The sequence below is a fragment of the Solea senegalensis genome, linkage group LG14, assembly GCF_019176455.1.
Source record: "Solea senegalensis isolate Sse05_10M linkage group LG14, IFAPA_SoseM_1, whole genome shotgun sequence".
In the NCBI taxonomy this organism is placed as follows: Eukaryota; Metazoa; Chordata; class Actinopteri; order Pleuronectiformes; family Soleidae; genus Solea; species Solea senegalensis.
In genome coordinates this window covers 5,206,221-5,231,611 of record NC_058034.1, presented here as the reverse complement: position 1 = coordinate 5,231,611, position 25,391 = coordinate 5,206,221, and the positions used below count along the sequence as shown (strand labels likewise).

The 25,391-nt window shown below is 41.3% G+C and overlaps 3 protein-coding genes across 6 annotated transcripts; 1 reads left to right on the top strand and 2 right to left on the bottom strand.

Annotated features, from left to right (window-relative positions):
* Positions 1-42: 42 nt before the first annotated feature.
* Positions 43-8,232, bottom strand: myoc (myocilin). 2 transcript variants are annotated; one of them, XM_044043378.1, is made up of 5 exons: positions 7,556-8,232; positions 4,226-4,291; positions 4,051-4,143; positions 1,234-1,445; positions 43-1,143 (listed from the first exon to the last, which is right to left on the bottom strand). In XM_044043378.1, the coding sequence occupies exons 1-5, from the start codon at positions 8,040-8,042 to the stop codon at positions 562-564; spliced, it is 1,440 nt and encodes a 479-aa protein (XP_043899313.1). In that variant the 5' UTR covers positions 8,043-8,232; the 3' UTR covers positions 43-561. The 2 variants fall into 2 exon arrangements, with proteins under 2 accessions (XP_043899313.1, XP_043899314.1); XM_044043379.1 differs by lacking the exon at positions 4,226-4,291.
* A 4,505-nt stretch (positions 8,233-12,737) lies between these two features.
* Positions 12,738-21,761, bottom strand: vamp4 (vesicle-associated membrane protein 4). 3 transcript variants are annotated; one of them, XM_044043235.1, is made up of 9 exons: positions 21,697-21,761; positions 20,566-20,708; positions 19,973-20,074; positions 17,840-17,886; positions 17,607-17,657; positions 16,379-16,479; positions 14,822-14,901; positions 14,657-14,708; positions 12,738-14,135 (listed from the first exon to the last, which is right to left on the bottom strand). In XM_044043235.1, the coding sequence occupies exons 2-9, from the start codon at positions 20,566-20,568 to the stop codon at positions 14,110-14,112; spliced, it is 462 nt and encodes a 153-aa protein (XP_043899170.1). In that variant the 5' UTR covers positions 20,569-20,708; positions 21,697-21,761; the 3' UTR covers positions 12,738-14,109. The 3 variants fall into 3 exon arrangements, with proteins under 3 accessions (XP_043899170.1, XP_043899171.1, XP_043899172.1); XM_044043236.1 differs by having other exon boundaries at positions 20,566-20,641; positions 21,697-21,759; XM_044043237.1 differs by lacking the exon at positions 20,566-20,708.
* Positions 21,762-21,890: 129 nt separating this feature from the next.
* rangrf (RAN guanine nucleotide release factor) lies at positions 21,891-24,078 on the top strand. Its single transcript, XM_044043234.1, has 3 exons — positions 21,891-21,955; positions 22,975-23,114; positions 23,226-24,078. Exon 3 carries the CDS (start codon positions 23,274-23,276, stop codon positions 23,853-23,855), a length of 582 nt encoding a protein of 193 aa, XP_043899169.1. The 5' UTR covers positions 21,891-21,955; positions 22,975-23,114; positions 23,226-23,273; the 3' UTR covers positions 23,856-24,078.
* The last annotated feature ends 1,313 nt before the right edge of the window (positions 24,079-25,391 follow it).

Here is a 25,391-nt window from a genome sequence, read left to right as displayed (position 1 = left end):
ACTTGACTGCAGGTATATAATGCAAAAATAACCACTTAAACCTGTCATTTAGCAAGTTTATTTCATCTTAAGTTTGAACATCAGCAATGTTGACTACAATGTACAAGTACATGCAATATTCTATAAATGGTGAGAGATAGAAAACATTATTTGATCATTAATGACCAGCGAAATGCAGTAGTGTGTTATGCCACAAGAGCTTAGGTTGTGAACTACGCTTCATCATTTAGATGTCACATATACGTTATATAGCTTAACAGAAAGAAGAAGGAAAATAATACATCTGGCTTAAATGCGGTACAAAAATAATTCCTCTAAGAACATATTTGTGGACCATGCCACAGAAAAGTAGACCTGCAGGGGACACTGTTCCTCAAACATCTTCATTCTTCTCAGGAGTTTGGTAGCTTGGCCTTCCTACACTTGGATAATGATGTGTCGTAAAAATTGCTTTTCTGCAACTGCTACCACACACATTTGTATTTAAAGCTGTGAGTCTTTGAAGCAGGAACAGAAGGTGAGAAAATGTCACTTTTTATTCAACACTCACTCATGCTGGCCTCAGTTGGCCTGCTTGCGACCCAGCCTGAGGTCGTAGGACACTATGTGGAAGTTGTCCCAGGCAAAGAGCTTCCTCTGAGCCAGGTTATAGTCAATCATGGAGTTGTAGTGGTACTTGTTCCTGAAGGGGATGGATATGGTCTTCCCCTGGCTGGTTGCAGTGTCGTACATGTAGTTGATGACCGTGCTGGGTGCAGAATAGCTGGCTACTGCGTACATCTTTCCGCAGACGATGAAGGAGTTGGCCACTGCACTCTTCCTGATGTTGGTCTCCCAGCTCTTCTTCACCTCCAGGGTGTTTGGATCCAGCTGCGAGATCACAATGGCTCCTTTTGCTTTGCTGGTGGAGTAGACAGCCCATAGTCCCTGCTGGTCCACAGACAGGTCGATGTCTGTGTAGCCTCCCCAAGAGTAGGGATACTGGCCATGAAATCCGGCGTGGGGAAGGTCACGGCGAGATGCTATGCTCTCAGTGGAAAGGTCATAGCGGATGAGGGTGCGACTACGCCGCCTCTGATAGTAGAGGGAGCCACGGTACATGGTGGCACCAGTGCTCTCCACCATCTCTGGCAACAGCAGGACCTGTCAGAGGCAAACAAGAGATAATAACTAGGAATTACCTGATAGCTTTGACTGAATTCTATGTAAAAACATCAGCCGTGTGACACCTGCCTTGGATGGAAAGCCTTTAGAGAGTTGTTCCATGTCCTCGTAACCATACAGTTGCCTGACATCGGAGCCAACTGTGTCAATGCGCCAGACCATGCTGGGTCCATAAGGAGAAATGGCCTCAGGGTCCTGCATCCAAACCCCGTATTTACCTGCTATGTTGTCGGCTCTCTTGTGAATGACTGGCTCTCCAACAGAAATCAACTCTCCACAACCTGTTACAAGAAGGAGATGCTGGGTTACCATGGGAACGCAACAGAAGACTGAAGTTACTGTTCAGACAGAACTCCTTTTCGTAGGATGTTTGTACTGCAGCGATATTTTGACAGGCCACAGTGGCAAAATATCATGTGTAATTAATCAAATGAATGATGGCTGAGGTCCATTTCGCCCCTTAGTTTCAGGGTGCATGCTGGTCTACTGTCACTTGAAAGAGCTGAAATGCTGCTGTGCAAGTGTTCCATACAAAACCAGTGATTAGTGATTATCTACCAAATAAATAGAGATTAGAAGGAAAACAAACAAAATTACTGAATTAAATTAAAGACACTAGGGACACAGTACTGAGAGTGCATAGTGAATTTGGGAGGCAAGTTATTAAATGTCTAGTGGATGAGTTTTGTACTTATGTTTGTGTAAGTGAAAAATTGCTCTATGATACTGAAACCTTCTGGTATATGAAGGCCACCGTACTTCCCCGATGCTCATGTGAACAGACGGGGTGAGCGGAGGAGTCCTCAGTCAGTTAAAATCTGCAAAAATCTCACCATTAGACGCCACTAATTCTTACACACTGGACCTTTAAATGAAAAGTGGCACAAACTGAAAGTATCTTTGAACTTAAATAATGACACTTATCCTGGTGATTAAGTGTCATGTTAAACGGTGAATGATATTTGAAATGTGTAAAGCAAGGAGGGAGCTGGTGGTTTTGTGTTGAGTTCTGTTTCTATTTCCAGTGATGTTTCCTGTAGCGCTACCATCTATGGTTGAGATGATGGTTAGGTGTTGAGGCTTAGGTTTGGAATTAAAAAAAAAAAACACTGATCAGTGTAAAGATGGAAGCACGGGATGAAGTACTTCTGGTACAAAGTGACTTCAGGAAACAGATCACACACTTAGACAGATGGACGGTGAAAGGATAAAAATGGGGATTCCATTTGATCTGAAGGGCTTGAGTGAGTCTACTCTGGAGATGCTCTCCTTTAGCTTGTGAGTCACAATTATCAGCACAGCAGTTGAGCTACAGCTCATCCTGTGCAGGAACTCTCCGCTGCTTCTCTTACTGGGAAAACGATAAGGCAGGCTGTATATTTACCACGTCCTAAAATACACCCTCGCTCTCAGGTCCACGATGTAGCGCCGGATTTAGGGCTAAATGTGAATATGTTTTATAAATAAGCCTATTACCATGTAGCTTCTTTGTGGCACGCCCTCATCACAGATTGTATGACTTCACGTGGTGACTCCACGTGTGCGATAATTATTGGCCCAATCAATTAAACCTACAGAGAAGTGGCCACTTAGTGGCATGAGTTATTACATGGTTTGCAGGAGACCCATCGAATACAGATTTTAGTGTGTGTGTGTGTGTGTGTGTGTGTGTGTGTGTGTGACATTCTTGTTTGAGACGCTTTACATTTCCATTTACGAGTCAAACACAAAACTTTGCAGGGCCCCTCATACCTATAAACTGGCATGACTCTGGTGTTCACAGTCCAAATGCTGCAGTATTAATAGCAGTATTTGCTTTGAGGCTGTCAGCGGGGTGTGTGTGTGTGTGTGGGGGGTGAGTGTCATGTTTGCGGGGTCAAATGTACAAAGGGGATGTGGGGGTGGGTTAGGCGAGTGAGAGAATTATGACCTGGCAAGACTGTATTTTAAAGGATCATCCTGGTGCGTCAATCATGTATTCTTAATGGCTTTGGCCTCATCATAAAGATTTATGTGAAAACACTCTTATACATTTTCCTGTACCCTTACAATTGAAATATTGTGATCATTTTGGACATTATGCTAATGTAATATTGCTGAAGTGTTCAATAGCTCAGCTGTGAGGACTGAGCTGTGGAAGGATTAAAACAAAGTAAAGTCATGTCTGTGTGCAGTGGGTTTGACTTTTTTGCTTGTCACTATATTTCTTTGTGTTATCACCTCCAACTGGTCAATCAGGGGATCAGTGGATCAGTGGACACTCAGATCCACCCCTGGATCTTGAACCCTAGGTTTGTACTTTTTGTTTTCATTGAGTTTTAGTTTTCTGTTCTATTTTGTAGTTCATTCTCTTGTGTTTTCTCTTCCGTGTTGAGTGGCTGCCCCGCCCCGATGTGATTCACCTGTGTTCAATTTAGTCTCTGTGCTCCTCAGTGTCTGTCAGTCAGTCTGTCCTGGTTTGTTCTCATGCTTTGTGTGTCACTGCTCCCTGTGTCTCAGCTCCTGGGGTGTTTCTGTATTTTTTCTGCTCTATATGCAAGTGTCATGATGATGAGCACATCTTCTCATCACTCCCACGTGGCTCTTTGACGGTTACTCTCTTCCATTTTGTCTCTGTTAAGACTTTGTTTTGTGAGAAAAGTGAGCGTCTAAGTACAGCGGTCGTTGCATCATGTGCAGATTGAAAAGCCTACAGATTTAAACTGTGATTTGTGAATTTGGGCCACACAAATGAGATAGATTAATAATAGATTGTTTTTAATCTGCATGTATAAGCGAATGGTAACTTTTGCCAAAACTATCCTTGTTTTGCTGTTTTGAAATTGTAGGTTGGAAAAAATAGTATAAGATATAATAAATCTACACAAATGGGGAGTAATATTATACCTGTGTTGTCCTCAGAGCGATCAGGAGCAGGTACCTCGGTCACCTCAGCCTTCACCTCCTGGAAACCTGGATGTCTGTACTGCCACGCTGAGTCTGACACAGGAGGACGAGATGACGTGAAGAGAGACAAAATAGAAAAGAAAAATTCGATATATTCTTCAGAAAAAACTTTTACCTCTCAAACTGCTGCTGTCTCCTTGTCTGTTGGGCCTGGACGTCAGGTGAGACATTTGACTGGAGCCTGAACACGCATACACACATACATGCCGAGTTCAATGACATCTTGTGTGTTAACACTTAAATGTAACACACAATAGTGGAGAGTAGTTTGTGAACCCAAATGTGGCTGTGACAGTTCTGACAGCAAGAAACAAATACTCCTGACTGGATTCCCAGCTGCTCTGGAGTCAGACAGTCGGTTGCCTGACCGACTGCAACACACATACGACACACTTGACACCTCATCCCACCCTAACACTGTCGACCTCACACTCAACAAAACTTCAAACGACTCATGTGGCTCCTGTATCATTGTCAGATATCACTGTTCTCTTCCCTTCTGTCCTCATTTTACCCTTTTAGCTCCTTCACAAACAGAACAAACACTGTCAAACTTTGTCTGACAGCTGTACGACCCTGAGGGATATACACGTAAATAATAATCCATCATGGAAAATGTGTTTGTGTATGTGTGCGTCTGTGGAGGAACTTTGTGAACACGTGTCTCCTGCATGTGCAGTGTCCAGGGAGTTCAGGTGCATAATGAGTCTCGATGATGCAGATAAACAATAAGTGTTTACACGTGTATGATGTTGATGAAAAGGAGCGGGAGGTTGATGATGGAGCAGATGATGAATAGCAGCAACGCAGGTCTGTGTGTGTGTGTGTGTGTGTGTGTGAGAGCCACATGTGCCCTCGTATCCTGCCTCTTTGTTTGGAGTGTGAGTGAGTGAGGAGAACAGAACAGCACTGAAACTCCCAGACTGGACGGTTCCTCATTTCTCAGAGGGGGCTCAATCTGTGGAGAATTAACCCCTGCTAACTGGGTTAGCAGAGCACTTGGATCTGTTCTTGGTCCAATTATCCACATGGGTTAAGTTAAAAAACACAAGAAAGGTTTAAATCTAATATTCAAAAGCCGAAACAATGCTGCCGTGTAGTTTTTCTCCACTCTGTGTAATTGAGACGTTGCAGGAGTTCCATCGACATTATTTATTAGTCTCCTGCTGGCTTCGCATTCAGAGCGCTGACAGAAAACATCTGAAAGCCACGGTAAACTGACTGTGCTTGGCTCAAACTTCATTTACACACATTTGTTTTGTTAGGATTTTAGGCTGCTGGCTCATGACTGACTCTACAAATGTCCCCTCACTGTTGTATTGTTGCAGCCCACACGTTTCAGGATTGTATCTCTGAATTTTTACTATATTTTATGTGGTTTACTTTAAGTAAACGTGTGAACATTTTAAGCATCATTTGATGGTGAAGTTGCATGTTTCAGAATGAATATGTGTTAGGCAACCTATGTAGCCTTCATTTAGCATCAATACTCAAAAGATGTTTAATTTGTCCACTGTGGGCTATTGTAATAACATGGTGGTCCAAAATGGTGGCCCAGATCCTGATATGAATATGAAAGAGTCATGACAATCAGACGATTGAACACATTAAGTATCATTGGTTTGGTTCACCTACATTTCACACACTGGACCTTTAAGTCATGAACTACCATAGATATAGAATATCAGCTGGTTTAGGCTATAACCAGTGCTCAGTTTATCAATAATATAAATCTTCTCGTGTGTCTTCCTATTACTCTGATCTATTCCACATCTGCTTGTCACCCCGAGGGGCCCCCTCTATGTATTTCTGTCTGCAGGTGCAAACATGAGGAGCTCAGCAGATAACCTGGAGTATGCGGCGGCCGATAGATCGAGTGCATACGCTCTCCTAATGCAGAGGGGAGTGGACATGTTTGGTGAACCCAAGCAAGGATTTACTGCAGCTGGCCACCTCAGCTTTATGAGCAATATACTCTGAGAAGCAAGAGGGTAAAGGGAGAAAGGAAAGGGGGGATGGTGACCAACGGGAGATGGTGCGTGAAAAGAGAAGTACTGAGGCTAATTAGACGCATGTTTGGCCACGGCAAACACTCAAAATACCAGAGCTTAACCTTACGTGGCTCCGAGATAACTCTCAATTTCTCTGGAGCCCTCTTACCCCTGGAGGTATAATGTTCTCAGACTCTCACCCCCCCTCCCATTTTCACAAGTCTTGACCCAGCAGGCGTCATTCAAATCCCTGGGATGAGACTTGGGCACGGAACCACCACTTCCAGCCAGTGCATCACATTTCAGCCACCTCTCCCCTCCCCAGTGGAGGCTATTCGCACCCTGCATGGTTGACGTGCACAGGGAAACACCGGTCATAAACAAAGCAGGATCTGGCCCTGAATACTAAGATCACCCTCTCTGGTCTGCCTTCATCGTCCCTACATGTAGGCAGGAAATGGGAAACAGGGAAACCTGAGACAAGTGGCACTGCAGACTGATATGGCAGCACAAACATGAACCACACAGGCAACAACAACACACACGCAGACACATGCACTAACAGTATTTCCCTTTTGTCTTTGGTGTAATTTGTGCGTGTATGCATGGGTTCAGGAGGATATATATATATATATATATATACAGGATATATATGTATATATATATATATACAATCAGGATTCCCCGGCATGTGCAATGCTTTGGGGTTTTGTGTGGCTCCATATATGCATGGTATTCCATACTTGTGACATTTATGTGTCATGTGTCATTCACTGCTCCAATTAACTCATTACTCTTCAGTTAGAGTCACACACATATTTCAGCAGTAAGTCAACAACATGTCTGCAGGAAGTTAGTTGTGCATCTTATTTGCACGAAGGAAAGAATGGATTCATGTATCAAATATGCGTATATGTATCTAAAAGCTGTAAGTAATACAATATACTTATAATATATAATACAAGTAAATATGATTTTAAATATATATATATATATATATATTTATATATATATATATATATGAAATCTTAAGTCTCTAGATATATTGTTTTATCAGTGCTATAATGACCATATAGTATAATTATTTCTTAATCAATTTATTGGAACATAGGAAATATGTTTTTTTCTCTAGTATTTAGTGTGACTAACCCTTACACTTGAGCGACAGCACAGTCTTTGCTCTCTTAAAACTGGAGTGAAATCCTAATTTATCAGTAAAGTCATTAGTAAAACCTGTGTTTGTCCTACTATTTCATTTTAACAAATATCTGCTGTGAAAAGGGTCTATTTCGCCAGGCTTGATCATTACATAGACATGTTTTATTCATTGACAGTTTGTTAATATATAAGTCAGATCATTCCAATCCAAAACAACAAACCTTTGCACAGTTCTGTATATTGATAAGCTTTACACATTGTTGTAAAAGTTTGTGGTGTCTGAGTGTGTTTCTTACCCCCAGCAGGTCTCGCCGGGCCACTGTTCTGCACTGAGGGGTTGGGTGATACTATGGGAGTCTGTGGAGGACAGGGTGTGTTCCTCAGCTTCTCCATCTCCCTCCTCATCTCGGCCATCCTGTGCTGAAGCCCTCCCAACTCCCTCTCCAGACGCTCCTTCTCCCCCTGCAGCAGGTTCCTCTCCCCCATGGCCCGGTTCAGTGCCTCCTGAAGCTCAGACTGAGCTCTGGCTCCGACTGCCTGGGGGCCTCCAGTCTGGCCACCTGTCAGCCGGGACACCAGCACCTCAAGCATGCCAAGTCTGGCCTTCAGACCCTCCATTTCTGGGCCCCCGGTCTGTGGGCAGCTGGACTCCACAGGGCTGGGTACGGTGAAAGTGTACTGACATCGCCCACTTTGGTCGTTTCCCCTCCACAGAGATGCCCGGTCCTGGGCATCACCTCGCAGCAGGAGGCCAAACACACACATCAAGAGCAGGGAGAACATTCTGGAGACAATACCTCCACACAGAGGTTAGAAATATTTTAAAAATCTCTTTATCTTTTTTCAGATTTCAGCCAAGAACTTAAAATGTTCTAATTCCCAATTTCAGATAATGAAACTGTCTTTTTTTTTTTGTCTCATGCATGTGCTGTTGGCCTCCTTCTCTCTTGATCTCCACTCCTCCCTCAGTGGACAGGTCTGTAACTCTGAGCTCTCCTCAAGAGCTCACAGATATTTATACAGTCTGAAGGGGACGGCAGGAGGGAAACAGGGGAAGAGAGGAGATGTGAAAGGGAGGGAGGAGAGAAAAGGAGACGACCAGGGGGAGGGTGGGGATCACAGGCAAGTGAATGTGTGTACTTGTATTTAATACCTGTTGTCCTAGTGAGGCACAACCTCATGTCTGAGGAAGCACTTACATTTAAGAATTAAAGGTTTTAATCGTGGTTAGGTTAACATTAGGGTCAGTGTGTGTTAAGGGTGAGAGAAGGAATGAGAAAGTAAAAACTTAACTGTTTATTTATTTGGGTCCAATTCACAATATAGTCCCACATGTGCAACTGAGGGGATTTGGAGGATGTTTGGCCCCAGCATGGGCGAGGAAGCTGGGCCTCAATGGATACAATTTCCTCCTAAGGAGACGGTGTCCTCTTTCATATTGGTAGGGGGCCTGAAGGTGATGCAAGCAGCTGAAAAGGCCATCGTTACAAAGGGTCAGTTGATGACCATAAACCGTTAGCGGACCTCAATATTGACTTGTGTCCCTTCAGCTCAGGGAACAATAATACTTTTTCTTGTCTGATTTGTAATATAACTGATACTGAAATCAGGCCATCCCATCAGCCTGTTTTTATGTGCTTGATTAGTTCATAAAAACACCAGAACCATAGAGATAATAGAGAAGATTTGAAAATGTCTTGAAATATTGGCATGTTTCATCATCAAACCCAGAACTGGAATGTCGCTGGGCGACACAAGATCTAAACACCACTGTACTGAGAAACACAGAGACTCGTGTTGAGCTTCGTCATTATTGTGTGAACTCGTTTGACAATGGTTTAAATGTAATTTAAAGGTTACACAACACAGTTTTACACAATATAAAACACTATGGATCTTCAAATTATTAACAGGACTTAATTAAAAGCCGGGATGCAAAAAATGGCCGGGGATATCAACGTGTTATATGTTGATTTTGGTGCAGGTTAAATCATCGTTAGATCTGCGGTTCATTGAATGCACTGGAGAGTAATGTTTTTGTGTGTACGGCAATCTGTTTTGTTGTCAACATAACAAGAGCATTTTTCTTACTGTGTCACTGCTAAGTGTTGTATGACCCCAGTATGTTACTAAGGTGTCAAACTGACGTAGTGGTGGCTTGTGTTTTGGATCTTTTAACAGCAGTTAACTTTTACCTGGACTTTGGTGCATTAAATGCTTTATGCTTTTATACCAGTATGATCAATTTGACCTAATATTTGAAGGGAATTAAACATTAAAGACCTGCCTCTATCACAAGCTTTCTTCAAATATAATAAAGGCAGTCACTTTTTGGTTGATTTACTGTATGCATACGGCTCACAATCATGTCTTGATAGCTTCATGTTGGTCCTTTGTGTCTCTTAATGTTTAGTTAAAGTCACTCATGTCCAGTCTTGGCATGCACTTCCTGTTTTATTTTGTACCCATTTTTTCCCTCTGTTTTCAGATCCTGACTTCCTCCCTTTGTGTGATTTTTTTGAAATTGCCAACACGCCCCTCATTGGTTTCACCTGTGTTCCCCGACCTCATATCTAAATAGTCCTCATTTCCCTTGTCTTGTGTAAGTTCTATTCAGTTTTTTTCAGTCCAAGAACCACGTCACCAAGTAAAAGTTAAGTTTTTAAGTACAGATTTTGATCTGTGGAATAAATTCTTTTTTTTGCCCTTCTTTGGAGTTGAGCATGAAGGAAGAAAGCAGGAAAGATGGACACCACCAGGCAGGTGTGCACACCGACAAACACACCGTCTAATCCTGAACCTCACATCTCTCAGCTTACACTCACATCCTGCCTCTTTGTTTGGTTTCTTTGAATCCCTCCTGGCTTCTGTCCGACACTTCTCGCCCTCACATCTCCTCTCTTCTCTTCTCCAAACGTCCGGTTCATCCATCTCTGCTGACAGAGCATCACCTGAGTCGGACGCTTCACTCCACAGAGGCCAGAAGGGCAAAGGGTGAAAAGGTGAAGAGGACCAGAAGGTGAAGTGCACAGACACAGTTGTAAGTTGATGTTTTCTTCTGACAGCTGGTGTTACCAGTTATTTCTCTGTGAGGCCCATTCATGATTGTTAGGGCAGATGAGCAAATGGATGAGTACAGCACCGTATGTGTTTGATTTTGAAAACAGTGACTTACAATATTCAGGCTGCGGGCACGTCCGCTCACAGGAAATATTTTATCCGTGAGAAACTGGAGAAAGGAAGCAAGGTGAAGAGTGTGACACATTTAAAGACCCGATCGAACAGATCATTCAGGAGCGAGAACACATGTACGCAGATATGGGAAAGTAGGAGTAGTGAGAAAGGGGAAATATGAGGTGTTTAAAAAATATCTGCAAATCTATATATCATATGTGGACAGTCTGGAGATTTATTCTTGACTCCCTGTAGCTGGTGACACATCCATCTCTCTCTCTCTGATCTGCTCACTGGCTGGCACATTGTTCACTCCTCTCAGTTGTGAGTTTATTTCACTTTTTATATGACTCGCACATAACCACTGCTATGCCCGGAATCTGAAGTCGTCCAATAAGTTCTAGCAGAGGATCAAAACATGCTCTGCTGCCAGTGTGGGTGTGTCTGCAAAGCCAGAGAGGAGTATAACGTCTCCCCAAGCACAAAATACAGCACAGTGGAGACTTCTTTCATAATGGACTGGCAAAATTTTGACCCAAAGGAACAAACAATTTGTTGCCTGAGAGAGCTGTAGTAATATTTTACAGCTATGGAACTCAGAATCTTGAATACAGCCAGAGATGTTGACTTGTTTTGATTATTACTTGGGTTCAAGCACTAAATGGTGTGAGGACGTCAGTATTTATAGTGACCAACCCTTACACATGAACAATAGCACGATTAACTCTCTTAAACCTGTGTTTGTCCAATTATTTCAAGTAAAATATCTTTCTGTGAGAAACGCCTGTTGTCGCCAGGGTTTGTTCAAGACATGCTTGAGCTTTACCTTCACATGGTGTTTGAGTTAAACTCATTGGCAGCCTGATAATATACAGTATAAGACCAACTTTCAGTCACATTCCAATCCAAATGCCAAAGATCACAGAAGTTCTTCCACCTATTTCTTCTCCACACGTACATGTGAACTGCTCCAGATGCCCTGTGTATTGTTACATGTTAAGATGAGGAGGTTTGTAGTTGTTCAGGCGCCGGTGCTTCTGCTGCTGTCACTTCACAACTCAGGTTTGAGGGAGCGCAATTTCCTAGCTCCATAAATTATTAACATGTAAATGTACTTTCAAACTTGAAATTACACCATTGCGTATCTACCAATACTGATATCAGTCTTTATACAATTACACTTATCCATTTGGCCTATTTATAGCCCCTTTATATCTTCAAATAAGGCCTAACAACTCACTGCAGGTCACTGAGACTGCAGATTGTAATAAGTCTATCAATAAACCCTCCAAAACATTACACACTGATCCTTTAAAACATCAAAGCGGTCCCAAACGTCCCCCATGCAAATAAGTCCATGTCATGTTAATAAGACACAAAGTGTGAGTTCACTTTATTCTCTGTACAAAGCTTCTTTCTGAGTTGATTGCACTATATGAGTTGGCTGAATGACTAATGTCCCTAGAGGCCATTAAAATGGGAAAGCAGACTTTATATTCCAGTCAAATCCTGGATCTAGATCTGGAGAAGTCTGCTCTGTAAAGAGTGTCTGTCACTGCAAAGGCTCGTGGCCTTTGTGGTTTAGAAAAATGGGGCAGTCTATTGAAGTTTGTGTCTCTAATTGAATGTACAGTTTCATGATGGAAAAAGTACTTTCACATGGACCTCCACGGACCCAACCGCAAATTTACTACCTTAGATGTCACAGAAACCAGACACAGCCAACAACTGATGGTAGGTCAGCTCTTCAACAGGGAAACATTTTGAGATGAAATAACCTCTTTACCTTTAAAGCTGAAATAAAGCCATCACCTGCTGCCATGTGCACCAGCAACAACTGCACACATAGAGCAGTGGAGTAAAACATCTCTGAGGGACAGTTTATCTTCTACTCTTATGTCGTGCTGTGGTGGCTGAGCTACAGGCAGAGCTGTCAGTGTACGTTTGCATGTGCAACTGCAGCCAGTGAGGGCGATAGCAGCATGTCTGTCAGAACAATAACACTCTGCAGGCTCCAGTCCCTCCAACTTTAGTGCCATCCTGGGACTCCACACTGTCAGCGAAATAAGAGACCAATAAAATGGTCGGTTAATGAGGAGGTAAAAGAGAGCTCAGGAGCTCAGAGAGCACATGAACATCCCGCGTGGTCAAAACTGTACGGATGGCATGATAATTATCTTTCCCCTCTTCACCTCTAGTCATCCATCTCTCCATTAACTCTACATTCTTTTTCCTTTCGTTTTCAATTCTTTCACCGGTTCTTCAAATGGTTCTTTAATGTTTCAGTTAGTCAGTTCAAACCAATGCCCTTTAAAATCACTTTATTTTGGCGCCAAAAAAACAGAATAATATATCACAGTCTTCCAATGCAATGCAAGAATATTGTACATCATTACAGAATCAATATTTACAGCTAAAATAAATTACATTAAAAAAATGACAATGTAGTTTTATTGTATTATACAATCAATTGATCCAGACACAATTACCTAGTTTTGTTTCACAGTATATCTTTTTTTTTTTACAGTTTTAAACTTGCATCAATTAAATGACCCTTATTTAAACTTAAGATGACAGTACAGTGAGACAAAGGATGAGAATAATGTCATTCATACAAAGCACCACAATGAGTGAACAGCAGATTTGGGACCTTAAAAAAAATTGTTAAAAAGAAAAAGATGTGTTAAAACCAAAATAAAACCATGTGCAGAGAAAAAAGAGGCTTTAATGTCAAGAAAGTAGGACAGCCGTGACCAAACTGGCCCAGAGCTCTAAACAACGGGAGGACAATGAGAGTGCAGAGTGGAGAGCAGACATTCGTGATGTGGATGTTTTGGTTTAAAATGGTCCTGATGTACAGTGTAACAAACCATCCAAAGACAGGCAGAGAATGGAAACTGGGAATACTGTTAGAAAGCAGGATGTTGTCTGTAGAAATGGTGTTTGTTCATACAAATGCATCTGATAAGTGAATTTTGTTACTTCAGTTACACATTGTTTTATTAATGATTAAAAGAAGCTACCTTCGAAATGACTGAGTAGCTGAACCTCAGATGTTCCCTGCCTCTCTCAGGCAGAGAAATGTGCTTCTGTTCACTAAAACGTTCTCAGAGCGAGACAGCACAAAGGGAAACATAAGTCAACATCTGAGCTTCATTCACGGGATGTTAGGACGCCATTTTATGAGGCTGCAGCAGCAAATTCAGCTAAACTCAAAGGGACAGCTGGCAAAGACTGGCTGCCTTTTACAGTATCTGTCTATATGATGTATGTAACATGCAGGCCCTGGAGTTTTTTCTGTTATAAAAGCAAAGTCAGGGCCTAACATGTGATATGTATCATGGAATGGACACATCCTTCACTTTGGCTAGAGGGCTAAGAGTCAGCATTTTCCCTTAAACTGCATTAAAACCCTTTTCCCTCATTCTAACCCACTGTGTTCTCTTTCTGTAACCAACTGAGCCTTAGCACTCATCTCACTGCAGATTTCAGCTGCAAAGCCAACAGTAATATCTGTACTAAGGGAAAGTTTAGGTCAGATCCTTGAGGGTGCATTGGCTAATTCTGAAGTGGGAGGTTGGCTGGCACCCTCTGGCTGGATTGGAGGACTGTGAACAGGAGAGAGAGAGGAAGAGAAGAGGAAGAGGGGTCTGCGCCACATCATCCTCCTCAGACACTAGCGATACCGCAGGATCACTGGTACTGAGAGAGATGAGGAGAAAAGAAGGTTAAGTGACACGTTCAGCAAATTTAACTTCAAATGGTGCCGAGGAGTTCAGGTGTAGACTGTACATAAAAATGGACAGAGTCCTCTGGTTGTAAAATGGTTGTTTTTGTAACTGGAAATTCACAGAAGTCAAATGCAACCAGGGTGCTATTGGACGATACCGGCAGTCAATCACACTGGAGTCCACTGTGCCACTCTTGATCTATCCAGCTTTATTTAAATATTTCCCCTAAATAGGAACATAAGCAAAATTGACATCAAGTGTTATTGAAGAAGACCTGAAACTAGCAACTGAGACTATTAAATCCTCAGGAATACATTTGTAAAGTGAGATGTAGATTCATTTTCCAACAGACTTCCATTCAACTAGAGTTGTTTTTGCAACCAGTGGAGTTGCCCCCTACTGGCTAATGGCTACTTCCATCCTACTTTGTGGACTTCACTTTTTAAACAAAGACTGTCTGTCTTTATGTACAGTCCATGGTTTCATACTCACTGATGATAATGAGAAGGAGAGCGACCACAACCAAGGCAATGATCATCTTCATCTGTTGAAGGAAAAATGCACATTAAACACATTCCTCCTACGACAACGCAACACACACAAATGAAGATGAATGTTGATGAAGGTGTCTCACAATCTCAACGCAGACAAACACACCTTCATATCTCTCCACCACATCCTCCTGTGCAGCTGTTTGGCTCGGCTACTGAAGGCAGACGCGTTGTCTGATAGACTCTCTGGAGAATCATGGGAATCGGAGCACAGTTCGGGACACGTGAGGGGAAAAATAAATTGGAGACGAGGGAAAGGGAAAGAGAAACACCTGTTAATCACGGAGAAAACGTAAAAGTACCTTTTGTTCTCCAGCACTTTGATGTTGGATAACATTTCTCAAACTGTGTGGCCCCTGTGTTGTGCATTTGTCATTATAATGTGTTATGTAAGACCCAGCTCTGCTGGTGAGATCACTCCCATCTTATTTTTTTGTTTTAAATGTTAAAGCTATTGGCACGAAATGTTGAACAACACGTTGCCGATTATATTCACAACAGAGTGAAACCACATTTCCTCCAGCTCCCACGTTAAACTCTTCACACACACACACACCTTCTCAGTCCTTGTTTCTTATTAATATATTAACACAGAGTTTACAACTGCCTAGCGTGCAGTGCTGTACTTGTCCAAACCCCTGTCCCTCTTTAGGGTCTGTGGTTTCCATGTCCATGTGCCTGTTAACGACCTGTCGCTACTACAAAAACAAGCAGCCAGACCAGTCGTTAGGGAAGATGCTTGTTAATTGTGTGGAATTTAGCAACAGTTTAACAAAACATGGCTCACAGAGCAAATTGCTAATGTCGGTCATATGATATTATATTGCCTGTTTACGTGTAAATCTGTTAAGATCTACGTGTACAGTGGAGACAGATGTGTGCAGTTGTCTTGGTTGGCTGGTCAACATGACAACGATGAACAGTTGAACAACATCTGTGTGGACGTCGCCACGGCAACCAAAAGACTGAAAACAGCAACAAGCACGTCAGACCATTGTGTTTTCTGTTGAAAGCCTCAGGTGTGTAAAGCTGCGTTACAAAGTGGGCAATAAACCAATAACAATAATTATCACGACACTTTGAGATATTGCTTTAAATGTCTTAACTCAGATTAGGGAAATGTTTCTCTGTTTTACAAATGTTTGTCTTTTTCTGCATGTAAAGAGGTTTAAAACCACAATTAACTGGTTTTCCTCAACTTTCCAGTCCTAGTTAAACATTTCTCACACAGCTCTTTGACGTACAACAAATAAAAAAAACAAACAACTGTGCTGTGTGAATAAGACCGGGCTTTCAGACACACACCTGGCAAAGCACTAAACCAGGACGTATCATTTACACCTGAGTGTGCGAGCAGTCCGACTGGACCCAAGTTGCACAAGACTGGACATGCATGTTGTTTTTGGATTACACATTTCGGCATAATTTAATGTAGAACTGCGACAATCGATTCCTTTATTTTGATCAGTGATAAGAAATGAACTGACATGTCCACATGTAAGTTTCTCAAACAGCCACATTTGATATTGCGATTGTAAATTACATAACCAAACCTGATTGAAGTTACAGTACTTGCACATTAAAGTAATGCCATTAAACAAACAGATCCTTTGTGTTAACATGTAAGGTACACTTTCACTCACATTGTCCTGGACTAACTCACCTGACTTGTCCTGCAGGTCATCGAGACGTTCGCCCCTCTCTATCACTTTGGAGATGTTCTCCTGCATCACATCGATCACCTCATCAACCTGTGACTGCACCCTGACGACACACATTTAAGATAAGGAATCAAATGTCTTTTTTTGTTTGTTTGTTTTTTTCAAATGAGCGAATTTGAAACAACTAAAATGTGAGCTAGATTGATTTTGCTGGTGAAATGTCAAAGGTCATTCATGCCTGTCTAATTCTTGTGAGCATGAAATATCAGGAACACCTGGAGGGAATCTCATATTACAAAATAATCTTCAAACAGATTTGTTAAAAATCTTCACTACAGGAAAGGGCGAGGGCCTAAACCTAAACTGCAATGTGACAGTTTGGAGGAGACAGACCAAAACACTACTTAGGCAACCCACCATAACACAAAATATCTGTGTTTCAGCAATATCCACTTCTACATGTCGAGCTCTGTGCAGAAGGCATGACATATTTCTTTTAGCCTTACTGTGATCTACCTGTCCATGTTAGTATTAGAGTATCTGCTGTATTCTGCTCCAATCCCTACATTATTCACAGTGTTCATCCCTGACTACGGCATGAGTCATACAGATGTTGGAGGGATGCAGGGAGGGGGACAGTGATAAAGTGATAAATACAAAAAGTAGCAAGGTTCATAGCAAACTGTCACCGACTGTCAGTCAGACATGCAGCCTGATTACCCATTGAAGGCATCTATATTGAAAACCACAGCAAGAGTAAAACACATCAAAATGACCAGGAGGCCATAAATAAGTGTGAGCTGCCACAAACACATATTAACACACTGTGGGGACACAGAAGTTCAGGTTCACACATTCAGAGGTGAGGAAAACGTATGCACACGACATTCCAGGGATCAGTAAAGACAATTCCGAACTGTAAGGTATGAATAGAGTGTAGAGATTTGGAGAAACAACTGTGGGTGCCAGACAATCTCAACAATGACCACCTCTGTTGTCTGACTGGTTTTATGTGGTTAATGTGGAAACCGATCACAGAAGAAATATCCAGCGAAGGTTACACAACAACCTGCACGTAGAGAGGTCTCTTACACAATCCTCCAATAAATACAAGTTCTGGTAAACATGAGCCACAGTTGCATAACGTCTGCCCAAAAACTTCCAAATGTGCTGGTAATACAGCTCTGACCTCTGGCTTTAAGCTGCAATGACGTATGTGTTTGTACTTACTGCTTAATTTTGTCATTCTGTGGTCCAAATCTGGGTCCTGTGGGTCCTCTCCTGTAAAACACATGTTGACAAAGCCAATGTTACTAATTTAAAGTAGGAATTTTCAAATGTAGGTGTTATTATTACTGCTGCAAACAGTTTAGTCAATGGTGACTCTGCTGTTTCAAACATTTACTTAATGTATAAGTTTGATTAATTGTTGTTCTGATCAGCTATACATTACACAGACTCACAGAAAGAAGTCCTCCTCCTCATCAGAGTCTTCCTCAAGCAGGTTCCTCTGTAAAAGAGGGAAAATTAGGGGTCACATTAGGACAAACTGGGTATTGTGAAAGACTTCTATTTCCTGCACTGCCGGTGCAGTGGGGCTGGTAAAGGCATTGGACAGTATCTTCACCTCCTGTTCTGAGGCCATTAACTTTTAGGTGTTGTTGATAATGCCATTACCCTGCCACCAATATATGTAATTATATGTAATTAATTCATTTTAAGAATTAAGTATTGTAGGGCAAGGACCATCTATGATCAGGTTCAAACTGCATCCAGATCCAAAATATTGTCAGTCTGTACATAACTATCATGCATATCAGGCACTGCTGATATGAAGACAAAGAAAATCACTAACAATAATAATAGTCTGTTGTCTTTGCCTGCCAACGATTGATAAAATCAAATCCTCTTCTGCTCACCAAGGACCATAAATATGTGGAGTCCAAAATATATTGTCAGATTTAGGAAAGAGAGTGAGAGATTTCTACAATTTTAAAGCAGATTGCTTCATATTAAAAACAAAACTGGAGAATAAGTGAAGACAGCTGCATTCAATTCTCACAAGAAGAGAGTGAGTACGTTTTTCATTGGATAACAGAGAGCAGGAATATATTCAATGCTACAGAGAAAGAAATGTCTCCATCTCGTTGATCTGTGAGCTTGGGAGCAGCTTTAATATACAGGCTGTAAAAAGACACTGAGATTTCTTGATGCTAGTGCAGTCAAAGTCACAGATTTCAGTGTCTTTCAAAAAGACAGATACCTTGCTGTTACATCAGGTTGCTTCTCAAACCATCATGCATGGTATTCGACTTCTGCACATCCATAACTTGCCAATTCAGTGAGCGTGAAGCCAGAGAGCATTAATCAGGACAATATGTGGATGTCTGGTGAAATGGACGGCTGCCAGCAGCTAATGCAAGGCCAACGTGGACATTTATTTTCTTGTAAAGACATTGCCATCTGCAAAAGAGCTGAAGGGATGGTGGGCAAATGATCATAAATAAATTTATAAGCTGAGGCAACAACAGTCTCCTTCTTATACAACCTCCTCACAACATGAAGGGAGCTATTAGCTATTAGCAGTGCTAGGATTTGAGGTAGAACAGGAGAGGAACGGTAGGAGGAGGGGATGATTTTATTCTCTCTGTAAGATTGACTTCGATTCCTATTTCAACACAGTAATAAACAAGATTACACAGAGGAAACAGAGCTGAATAAAAAACAGAAACAGAATCAGTGAGTGGACAATAAAAGTGGGTGGTAGGGGATTATCACTTCAACTGAGACCAGACATTTGGCCACAGGAGCTTTTTCAATTCTTCCTTGAATCCAGTCCTCTTATATGTTCCTTTTCTCCCTAGGTTATTCCACTGTTTGTTGGAACAAAGTATTTTACAGCAAAGACATAATAGCAAAAATATCACCATCTGCTTTGGGCAATGGGTGTTTTAACTGAGCTATTATACGCCATTTTGACAGGAAACTGTGCTGTTCGAATTCAAAGACTTAAAAACCTGGTAACATATATATACCACATAATATGTCAGGGAACTTATGTCTTCGTCCACTGTATTAAAAAAATTGAAGATGGTGGATAACTGTTGTGTCCCAGGATGTCAAAAAGGTCAGGGACAAACAAAAGGGAGAGCATTTTAATCAGATCCCAAGAGAGGAGTTACTGGATAACTGCCAAAAATGTGAGAAGAGAACATAGAAGACAGAGCTCCAGAGAAATTCACAGGCAACGCTTACTCGCTTAAATATCTTGTTTATTTTACAAGATTTACAAGTTTATTTTGCTTTTATTACAATGTCCAAGCATTCTCCTGAGTAGGAGGAGGGAAGGTTAATCAGAAAGTTTAAGATGTTGGAATACTGCAGGTCTGGAATAATGTCTGCTCCATCTGTTTTCATACTCAGGGAAAGCACCACAGGGGCATTAGAAGGGTCTGACAGCTTGAAAGCGTCACTGGCGCCGTTCATTTTTGCAGCCTTTCCTGCCACCATGATGGTGTAAACATGACGTCACGTGACATCTGGAGCTCTATGGCATTAAGCAAATCTCTCCAGCTTTCCCACTATCTGTGACTCACCCTCTCGCTGCGAATAGATCCAGTGACCTCGTCGTCATTGAGGTGTCGTTTAAACTTAGGGGGCATGTTGGCTTCAGTCTGCTCCTCCCGATCTGGCTCCCTCTGCAGGATAGAGACAGAGGATTAGTTAGGGTCTGTGGCACTGAGTGACATAAAGAGACAGACTTGTTATTGATCACAGGAATAATATCTAAAATTTCTTCTGTGGTCTTACTCTCAAGTGGAAAGTGACTCTACCATTAAGCTCTGATGTCTATAAAACTGTTTTGTAAGTTAATTATAAATATTTTACTACAGTGTCTTGATCCCTAATATGTCTGCTGTATGTGGTGCAGGCAGCAAGTCTCTCTGGCTACTCTGACAGGAAATGTCATCATTGCTCTGTGTCTTGGGGTGAAAATGTCAGATGTAGAAAACATGATGTTCTTCCATTAATAACCCCATGAGTTCCGAACAGCTCCTCAATAAAGCATCTCTGTGACACAGTACCGAAAAAACCTGTGATCCTCAAGCCAAACTAATCATCAGGAGAAAACACAACATTCCCACAAACACACACACAACCTCTTTTAGTTTGACAACATAACTAATACCATTGAATCCAGCTCGGCCTGACACTGTGGCTTTCTCAGCAGCGTCCTTTTCTGGCACTGCTATAGAAAAAAAGGCCTTTCGGTGGCCAGGGGAGGAAGTGTCCAGCAAACAGAGGAGAAGAAAGGCAGGGACAGGGATAAGTCTGATGCAGCAGCAGCAGCATGAAGAGTCACAGGAAGAGAAGAGAAAGAGAAGAAGAAAATCTAAAATGTTAGAGCTACAGGAGGAAAATATCTGAAAACGAGAGTCTGTTTCAAGGAGTTGGGAATATAAACACTGATATTAATATGAACAGTGGACTGCACAGAGGTGTTTTTGCCCTAAAGGACAACAATGCTGCACGCTGAAGTGCCCTTATGAGTCCCAACACACGCTAAAGTGCCCTCTAGAGTGGTGAGAATTGCCCTACTGGCTGCCATTCAAATGTGGCCTCTAAAACTAAATATAAGTTAAAAAAAAAAGTATTGTTTCTAAAGGAGTGCCTTCCTGAATGTCTGTGTACACCACTGTATACAAACATAGTAATTTAGCTATATCAGTGCATGTATGCATTACATTAACAAATTGAACTGGCACTGGTTTAGATTCTAAATGTAAAAACCTTAGGGAAGTGCTGATACTGTAAATATTTTAAGGTAAGTGTCAGTTGATGAGGATGTGCTGCTAATTACAAAGCTAAAACGAATGTCATAGTCTACCACACTTAAGCCACTACATCGCTCCATCACAGTGGTAACTTAAGTTGGAAGCAGACAATAGCAAACGCCGACATGGATAACTGCATCGTTTCCGTTTTAGTTTCATTCATTCATATAGTTACACAGCCAAGCAAAGCTAAACAAGCTTAAGATGCTAACGTGACTATGCAGCTAACGAGCGAGCACAGCTGTAATCTGTCGGTAATCAAATCACAACCACTGTCAGCTGGGTGAGCTGCTCATTAGCTTCGAGGAATAGTGTAGTCTTACTTAAGATACGTCTGAATTCAAATAGGAACAGTTCTACAATACAAACGGCGATAAACGACAATAGATACATGTTTAATTCCGACAGGCCGCTTTGATACATTTAGCTTACACAGCTAGGTAACATCAGCTAGGCTAAGCTAAATTGCTAACATGACAAGTTACCTGCTGCTTTCCCACAAGATGCCAGAGAATTCAAACACACAAAGACCCTGGGATTAATCCAGGATATTTAGGTGTATTGGGTTGTGTTTTACGGATTAATTGGTCTCATTTCAAATGCTTTCTGGACGCCGGAACTGGATTTTCATCGTGGATGGATGCTAGCTGTTCGCTTGTCTTTCCCCCTCAGTGCGAATCAGCTGACTACAAACAGCTGGAGGAGGAGAGCTACACCACGGTCGGGTGCCTTCTGCAGCGTGAAGTAATATATTTTTTTTTTATGCTGCAAAATATTCAGACTCAGAGTTCCACGTAAATTTTAATTTTAACCATCAGCTTGACTGGAGTTAAAACATTTTTGCATTAATTTGTACCTCTTGTCAAGGAGAAATACTGTAAATATTGTAAATTAATGTATTTGTTTAACAATAACAAAAACTATTTATTACAAGTAGTAGAATATCTAAATAATCTAGTTAACAGTATAGTGAGTTCTTAGTTATCAAATTTTTTATACCAAGTACCACCTGAAAAATATTGATCAGATTTATTCCCAATAAGATAATTAGTTCTCTCGTCTTCCTCAAATATACTTCAGACACTATAATTATGATTTTATTACATATGTGTTTTTTCTAGGTGCACCCTGGTATTTACATCCATCCATCCATTTTCTATGGCTTTATCCTCCATGAGGGTAGTACCACCAGAGAAAGCTTGTGTACCACTGGTGGTTCATGCACCACAGTTTGAGAACCTTGGGGTCTATAGTTATTGAAATGACATGAGTTCTCAACTATAACAATAATACATAACACAATAAATAAGTGTAATAATATTTTCCTCCAATGATGAATTGTTTATTGCTCATGGTCTCTGCTTTTAATGGCTTATTTTAACACATACAAAGTACACATTACAATTATTGTCATAATTAGCATTTTTACACTTTATTATTACTTATTAATATTACTATTATTAATTATTACTTATAAAAATCCTGCAATATAGAAAAAGGGGTACTTTTTTGTTTCGTTTATCATTACCAGACTTTACCAGGCTATATTTGAGTTGTTTATATTTCTCTTTTGAATGTTTGAAGTATCTTGGTCTTTATATCAAAGTCCATGGTGTCCTTTAAAGATAATATCAAATGTCATCACAGGTCCACAACACCACAATGTTGTATTACCTTGATTTAGCTGCAAACTCAGGGTATTGCTGTAAAAGAGCTCGATGCTCTGTCTTTCCCCCCGATGATCACATGTGTCTCACCTGTAGATGGCAGCAGCGCGCCTGACACGCGCCCAAGCTTTCATAAAATAAGTATAGACGTGAAGAAGAAGAAGAAGAAGAAGAGGCGGCGGAAACAGCCGTTGACGTGAGAACAAGAAGAAACAGAAAGTTCAACAACTTAGCAGGTTGGTAGAAAACGCCTGTCTTTAACACTTTAACATACTGTATGTATGAATAGTTTATTGCATTTCCCGTAACAGTTTGATTAACTGCAGGAGTTGTTTCTGTAACTGCAGGTAGTTTTAAACCAGACCTCGTGCTTGTTGCTGCCGTTTATCGCAAGCATGCAGACCGCAGGAGACATCGCTTGTCAGCCGTATCCTCTGTTTGGAGGAGCGATGTCAACTGTCATCCCCCACAGCGCCACCGACATCAGTGAACTGAGAGAAATACCGGACAACCAGGAGGTGTTTGCTCACACACACACTGACCAGAGCCTCATAGTGGAGCTGGTGGAGTACCAGGGTCAGGTGTCAGACCAGGACTCTGTCAGATACCACTTTGAGGACATCGCAGGCAGCAACAAAGCTCTGGAGCCTGGAGCTTTTGGAGTCACCAGTATTGTGGCTTTGCCTCACTCTGAGCTGTCGTTGTCGGAGTGCAGCTCAGCCTGGATGCTGACTGGGACACAGTGCGTTTCCAAGTTCAACGAAGAGGTGAAGAATGTGGTGACCCTTCACCTGGGTCTGTTTCGTCTGCCACAGTTCTCCACAGACATCCTGATCACCTTCAATGACCCGCAGAGCATCAGCCCTGACAGCAGCAGTGCCTCTGCTGCAGGAACACACAGAGAGCCGTGGACGGTGCAAGACTTTGAGCGCTTAATGAAGACGCTGACTCTGCATAACCCTGGCCTGTTTGGATAGAGCCACTGCTATAATACTCCCCTGATTTAATTTTGTCTTTACCTGTGACTACATTTTGCTCGAGGCTTCTCAAATAACTGACGCCCATCCTCCCCTGTCATGAGACATACAGTATGAGTACTTTTTCTCCTTAGCCTTTGATGCCACTGCTTGTGAATGAGTTGAAAACTAAAAAAATCTCAGGATGTGAGCATATCTGCACTAAAATAAATTTTAGATAACATTTTGACTCATCCGAGTGAGACGTATTCGCAAGTTGTTTGTTTCAAAATAACTTCTACTGTGGGATCTCCCTCTTTTTTCTTTTTTTTTTTTTACAATTTCATTTACCAATTTAGCGAGTACAAATACATAAAAAATATAGGACATGGGTAATGTGACGTAGCAAGAGGAAGAAATAAATAAAGCAAAAGAAGAGGCAGAATGAGGGGGAAAAAAAGGAAAATACTAGTCAAAAGGGAGCATCTCAGTTGTCTATAGGTTTTCAACAACACATCAAACAAATGTAAAAAAAAAAAATACATATATTTTCCTCTCCCTTCCACTATGTTTTATTTAACTGACATCTGTCTACATTCTCCTTTTGTGTGGTATTAACTCACAGGTAATTAAATTGTGAAATGTGCCCTGTAGAATTGTAGGAATTTAAACACATTAGAAAAGATGATATGTGATATGTTTTATGTGAAAGCATGTACTCGAGAAAAATGTCAGACATGCAGACTTTCCATTTCTGTTTGCCCACCACATTCCCCTCTGTCCAGCCTTCTCCCACTCATTTCCTAACTTAAGCCTTTCTTCTTTTCTTTTATTACAAAATACGGCCACCATCCTCAGGTGTGTTTTCATGCTTACAGTGGTTCGGTCATAAACACTAAAAATTGAGAGCAGAAATATGTATTAGTCATCATTTACTGCATGTCGCTTCATGGTGGATTCATTCATTAGCAGGAATCCTGGAAAGACATTAGGACATCGTAATTTAAAGTATGTTGAAATAGAAAATTTATGGATAGGAAAATGTCCTTTATTGGTTATTGCAGTGAAGTAAAATCCATCTCTTTCATATTTAATTTGAAAGATAATTAGAGAAAAATAGTTTACCTTGAGTCTTCTGTAATAAAAGTCATCTCTTCAGTGGCATTCAGTTACAGTTGCATAACAAATTCGAGGAAGCACAGTCTGTCTCTCCAAAGCCACATCAAACCCTCTGGTCTAATCATGACCGATTAAGATCTCATAAAGTCAGACATCCTTTTCCTCTCAGCGAAGAGTTGAGCAGATTCCTTCGTTAACCACATCATTTAAGGGTCACAACAACAAAGTCTCCCCCTGACTTCCTTGGATAAACATGTTGTTGTTGGTTCTCTTTGTAATAAAATGTACAAAACATCCTGTCTATGTTAGGCTCGATGACGGGATGTTTGAGACGCTTCACTTGCAGGTTACTATTTTTAGTCTCCTAACAGGAGACTATTTTTTTCTGATATTATGCATTTTCCAGATTCTGAAAAAGCCTCTATAACAATGACTTTT